This window comes from Alosa pseudoharengus, unplaced genomic scaffold (genome assembly GCF_046254945.1).
Source record: "Alosa pseudoharengus isolate Yale_2024_CS ecotype anadromous, Long Island Sound unplaced genomic scaffold, YU_APseudo_1.1 YU_APseudo_1.1_scf_4, whole genome shotgun sequence".
Lineage (NCBI taxonomy): Eukaryota > Metazoa > Chordata > Actinopteri > Clupeiformes > Clupeidae > Alosa > Alosa pseudoharengus.
In genome coordinates this window covers 46,284,584-46,290,583 of record NW_027468774.1, presented here as the reverse complement: position 1 = coordinate 46,290,583, position 6,000 = coordinate 46,284,584, and the positions used below count along the sequence as shown (strand labels likewise).

The window sequence follows — 6,000 nt, the reverse complement described above, 5'->3', positions numbered from 1 at the left end:
CGGCAGACAGGTAAGTTGGGTATGCTTGTGTTCGCGGCTATGGGGAAATTAACGGTGGAAAATGTGTGGAAAATAAGACATGGCAGCGGGGCCCTCACTACGTGTCAAAGATGGTATGTAAATTACTTTGTGGCAGAAGGGAGAAATGATAAATGAGTGAGTTTTACTGTCGCGGAGCTCTGTGCGTGAAAACGCCAAAATGCGAGGCTGTTGCAATGGCGCTGCCCAGACAAACATTTCCCCGCTTCCCCCCCACAAGTCCACAAACTTTTCCCCAGTCCTGGCATGTTGTCCAAGTTACCAACAAACATACAAACATTGTCCACAAGCATTACAGTGTCCATCAAAGTCCTGGTGTGTTTCGTACGTGTACGTGTATGTGTGTGAGTGTATGCGAGTGTGAGTAAATATGAATATGAAATACGCGTTGCGCTTTGCTTGCGCAACGTAACAAGGGCACCTGCTGCGAGTAACCTCGCAAAATGCTACTCTATCAAGAGTTCACAGCATGGCAGTGAGGAGGGGGAAGATCACCTCCTCACACCTTGGCTCCGTGTCTCTGTGTGCAATTTGAATGGGCCCACCTCAGTGAGACCATTCCGATGGTTAAAAATGGGGCAGCGTGTTTGGTCTTTACAGGTGCTATATGGAATTATTTTTAAAACATAAAAATGACCTAGAAATAGCAACAGAATGTAAAACAGAAGACTACCTCAACAAACAACTGGACTGCTAACAATGTGAATGCTATAAATACTGCAAATACAGGATTTTTAGAAGAAAAGACATTCAAGCAACTTATCTGATGGATAATATATAACTTCATGGAAATTATGACATGTTTCCACACTTTTCAATGATGGTGTACAGAAGACTCAAAGTCATTCATTTAATAGCAGATCTGTGTTTATTGAGTATATAGCATGGTTTAAAAACACAATTTATATGTTGGGAGCTTACACCTTAAATAAACTCAGCCATGGCAAAGCCAATATCACAATTCCGTCATACGATATTTTTCTCCAATAAGGGCTCTTCATAAAAAATCCTCTTAACGTCCAGGGCACTGAGATTCAGAGTTTGGTAGCTTCCATCTAAAATAAGCTCAGCCATGGCACGACCAATGGCAGGAGATTGTTGCAGCCCATGTCCACTAAATCCAGTGGCAAAATACATATTTCGCACCTGATGATGGATTCCCAATAAGCCATTCTGATCAAAGGTGTTGTAGTCATAAAAACCAGCCCATGCACTTGTAACCTGCCACAAAAACAAAGTAGTCCATTAGTCAGAGGCATAGAACATTTTAAACTGGCTACCATCTATCTGTCTATCTGTTGTCTGTTTTCCTTTTCCATTTTGGACAGCCATGGGTAACCAGGTTTACCTGTCACTACTAGTTGTATACTGTAACACTGTGTATGAAACAAATAAATCTCTCTCAATCTGAATCATTTGTGTCCTTGAAAGAATGCTTTGTTCATCAAGGCACCTCATCACAGTTTTTAGATTTTAGATTCAGAGAGACATAATTTATACAATTTATTGGTAAAATTCCACAAGTCTCCCATTGACATTAGTGCAGCAAGAGCTTACTCTGATCTGCATAAATGGGGATTTCCCCCCTCCCCCTTGCAATAATAGAATGCGGAAGTTGTCGAATGTTTGCACCTCTCGCTCCGCTTTAACCCTCTCTGGTCAAGCGGAGGAAACTTTTTGTGAATGATCATAGTAGCCTATTTTTCAACCAGGCAAAAGATTCTGAGCTGCTGTATGCTTGTTGGCTGATGACGTTCCGTGAGAAAAAAAAACATAACATGTTCTCACAGCTTATGTTGAAATATTGGGCATCTATTGACTTTTGACTTGCAAGTTAATCCATTCAATTTTCCAAAACAATAAAGAGTTTTATATTAAAATAACTTTTTCTTAGTTTTACATTGGTTATACCACTTGATATGTAAACTGTATAAAACTGTAAACTATGAAAGTCCAACTAAGTAGCTACTTGTTTTATCAATATTTGAGAAAGATTTACACTCAGCTGTAACTTTTCACTCAGCAATAAAGGTCACTTGGGGATGAGGCACTATCCTGTTTACTCTTTTCCCTCTTCACTTCAACATAAACGTTCTATGAATGCAGTTGTACCACCCTGTCATTTCAGATATGCAAATTTCCAGACCCAAGTTTGGTAACACTTTATTTTAAGGTTCACATGTTAGCCACTAATACATACCTAATTAATTCCTGTATTAGTGACCTCTAAGGCACATTAATCATTTGTTAGGCGTGTATTCACAAATGTCTTGTTCATGACAAATTAGGCCTTTATTCATGATATAATCTTAATAATGACCTAGTAAGCCTTGATCTTTACTTACTAATTAGTAGTAAATACCAAAAGAGAATATGTATAACCAAAGTCCTTATAGGCAAGTCCCTCCACTCGGCGGCCATATTGCAACGCTTTTTGGGCACTTATCGGGCATCTATTTTGGTAGAAATGCGCTTGCGCAAGGCTTCACGACATCAATCTTGCTCCAGCGGCGAGGTCACAACACATGATTGGCACGATGTCTTCACAACACACCACATTATTGGATCAATGTATTCACAACACAGCACATGATTGGCTCAATGTATTCACATGTCGACGTTTTGCCGCATAAGGGGTGTGATATGCGTAGACAACTGCCATATTGTTGTTACAAGCTAACCCCATGCATTTCTATGGAGGACTTTTGGAGTGCTGTGTCTCCTCATTAGAAAGTCTCTGGTATAACCCACTAGTATACTGTCTAAATAAATTCCAAATAGTGGGAGAACAATTGTAGAATAAGCATATGGCTCATATAAGTATATGGCTCAACCTCGCTGCACTTCACTGCCCAGGTTGCTGTGTCAAACAGCACTTAACAACTGAGTGATTGGTTCCCATTCTAAAGTGGAAACTGGTTCCTTAGCAGCAAGCACATTATCATCAGTAATACCTATGCAGTATGTACTTACTAGTCATGAATTGGTTCCATATTCTAAAGTCAGGCATTACTCTCCCTCTGATAAAAATGACATGGTGGGAACAGTCTAGAGACTATACAAGGAGATGCTTCGAAATTGTAATACTAAAACGGGTAAAGCAAGACAATTATTCTTCTCTAACATCATAAACCGGAACATGAACAATGCTTGAGTCCTAAGATAAGATAAGATAATCCTTTAATTGTATCCCAAAGGAGAAATTTGCTTTGTTACAGCATCCAAGACAGTGAAGGAAAAACAACTTACAGACAAACCCCCCCCCCCCCCCCAATACATCATCAGTAAGACATGCAACAATACACATTCCTTGGGCATGCTCACCTGCACTATACCTGTTTGAGCACATGTGGGGAAAGCACCACCACTGTGTACAGCCATATATCACAGTAACAGACAATCTCATCATCCTAGTCCTGCACTAATGCTAAAATACATAATAAATAAATAAATACAACAAGTGTATAAATAAATACAACAAGTGTAGTGTAGTGGGCGGTGGTAGTGTAGTGGTTAAGGAGCTAGGCTAGCATGCAGTAGCCTGAAAGTTGTCGGTTCAATTCCCGGCTTCCACCGTTGTGCCCTTTAGCAAGGCACTTAACCCCAAGTTGCTCTGGGGACAGTGTGATCCCTTGTAATATAGCTGACATATGTAAGTCACTTTGGTCAAGAAGTGTCTGCTAAATGTAATGTAACAATCCTGTTCTCGACAGTGGAAAAACTGACCCCCCTTCCCCCAACTAGGACCTAAGACCCAAGCTCATCTCCACCATCAAATCAGACTGAACATAATATCTCAAACACATATCACTCAGCAACCACAACCAATAACTACAGAAGCATTAAACCTGATGTCTAACTTCAGTTTTATCAATACTGAAACTCTTAATAAAACAGTACAAAGTCTCACCTCCTCCACTTGCACACTAGATACTACTATACCCACCGTTTTTTAAAATATGTTCTTCACCTCCTAGCACCAGATCTGCTTAACATCATAAATTCATCCTTACAGACAGGCACATTTCCTAAATCCCTAAAGACTTTTGTTATAAAACCACTTCTCAAAAAGAACAACCTAGACACATCCACATTAACTAACTACAGGCCCATATCCAAACTACCGTTCTTTGGCAAAATTATTGAAAAAATTGTTGGTTACACTTTACTTGACAGTATTGACATAAGAGTGACATGACACTGTCATGAACGTGTCATAAACAAGTCATAAATGTTTATGACATAATGCTTCTGTTATTAAGTGTCATTTGTTTTTTGTCATAACAAGTTAGGATTAGGGTTAGGGTTCATGTATCATCATAGTGTCATGTCACTCTTACTCTTAGGAATTGTGATGTTCTGTTGTTTATTTGGGGAAAGGGAGACCTCTAGTGGTGACTCCTAACTTAACGTAATGTTTATTTTGTACTGTCAGTCTTGCCGTAGTTCGATGATACATGGTGAAGTAAACGGTCACATATTTTTCTCTCTTGATTAAGTTGGCCAGAAAAACGTTTGCCTGTAAGTACAAGCTCATGCAGTTATCTTGACATTAAGTACTAAGAATACTGGTAATTAAATCTTTTGTTAACGAATATGTGTATTTTGATCATATAGGCTAATGGAATTTCCCATAGAAGTTAGCCTTAAGCTAACGCATTTGTTTCTGTACTCTTTAAACAGACAATATTTCATTGAACAACGTTTGTACCTGAATGAAATACTGAGATGTATTCTTGTATCTTTGTAGTTTTACAGTGCTTCTGAGTAAAGTTTGGAAAGGATACGCAAGCTTCATTCTTTGTCTTGGGGAAACTGTTAGCTATCTGCCGAGCTAATGTAGCAGGCTAGACCACGCCACACACACACAGAAGCAGGGGCAGAACAGGTATGTTGATTCTGTCAAGTAAAGTGTTACCAAATTGTTCAACTCACCTCTTTTTTGACACTTAACAAGCACAGAACAGCTCTATACTTAGAGTATAATAAGACAACCCATATTTAGCTATGCATCATGCTTAGATGGTTAAAACATCTTATTTTTGTTACATGACCATTATATCTATGTATTCTTTGGGGGGTCCAGTGCAACGGGTGGTCTACAGATCAAAACAAAAATCAAAGATTCCATGTCATGCTTGTGGGGCTACATGCCCACCAAGTTTCGTGCAGCCTGGTCTTTCAGTGTCCTGGGAATCGTTGACACAAAATTACTGAATATAATTTTTTTAAAAATCCAGAAAAAAAAAAAATCTCAGACTAAACCTATATGACCGCCGCTTCACTATTGCGGTGGTCATAATTACAAGACAAGTTCTAATTTAATACCATGAGCAAGATCCTAACAACAAACATAGACGGGACAGATGCCACACGATAGCTTTAGTTCATGTGAAAGACACTTTGCTTATGGAGTAACTTTGCACTTTACCTGTTATTTTAGTTTAGGGCCCTATGTATGTTAATGGTAAAGACTTGATTAAACCAAAATACTTTCATAAGCATGGGCATAGGTTTAGATGGGGACCATGGTAACTAGTGCCCATCAATATTTGACAAAATTGTCCCCACCAATATTTTTGGCTGAAACCAAAGGGGGTTTATCTACTATACAGTTTTTCTCAGTCACTTTGGTGCTGTTGCAATTCTAGAGCATTGTGACAGAATTTGATAACTAGTTCACCAATTTTGTATGTAATGACTCAAGCAATGAAATGAAGACTATTAGTTTTATTGGGAACGACTATTCAGCATCCATAAGTATAGTTAATTTTGACTGATATGACAAAGCAACTGATACATGTTCAAAAGCATTTGCAATTTGTTCAGAGGAAGGAGGAATGGCTACTATGATGTGCACAAATGACTAAATGTTGTGGAGGTTGAACTAATAGTTTTGAGAATTTTCATTCTGATCTGAGAAAAGCACCAAAGCAACTGAGAAAAAAGTTAGAATCTTGC

The 6,000-nt window shown here is 38.8% G+C and overlaps 1 protein-coding gene across 1 annotated transcript in view; it reads right to left on the bottom strand.

Moving 5' to 3' along the window:
* Window positions 1–888: 888 nt before the first annotated feature.
* The window catches only part of foxred1 (FAD-dependent oxidoreductase domain containing 1), a 104,985-nt gene continuing 99,873 nt past the window's right edge, over window positions 889–6,000 (bottom strand). The window contains exon 11 of the mRNA XM_076266584.1: window positions 889–1,260. Coding sequence (XP_076122699.1) covers window positions 1,006–1,260 — 255 coding nt within the window. The 3' untranslated portion in view covers window positions 889–1,005. The remainder of the gene's footprint in view (window positions 1,261–6,000) is intronic.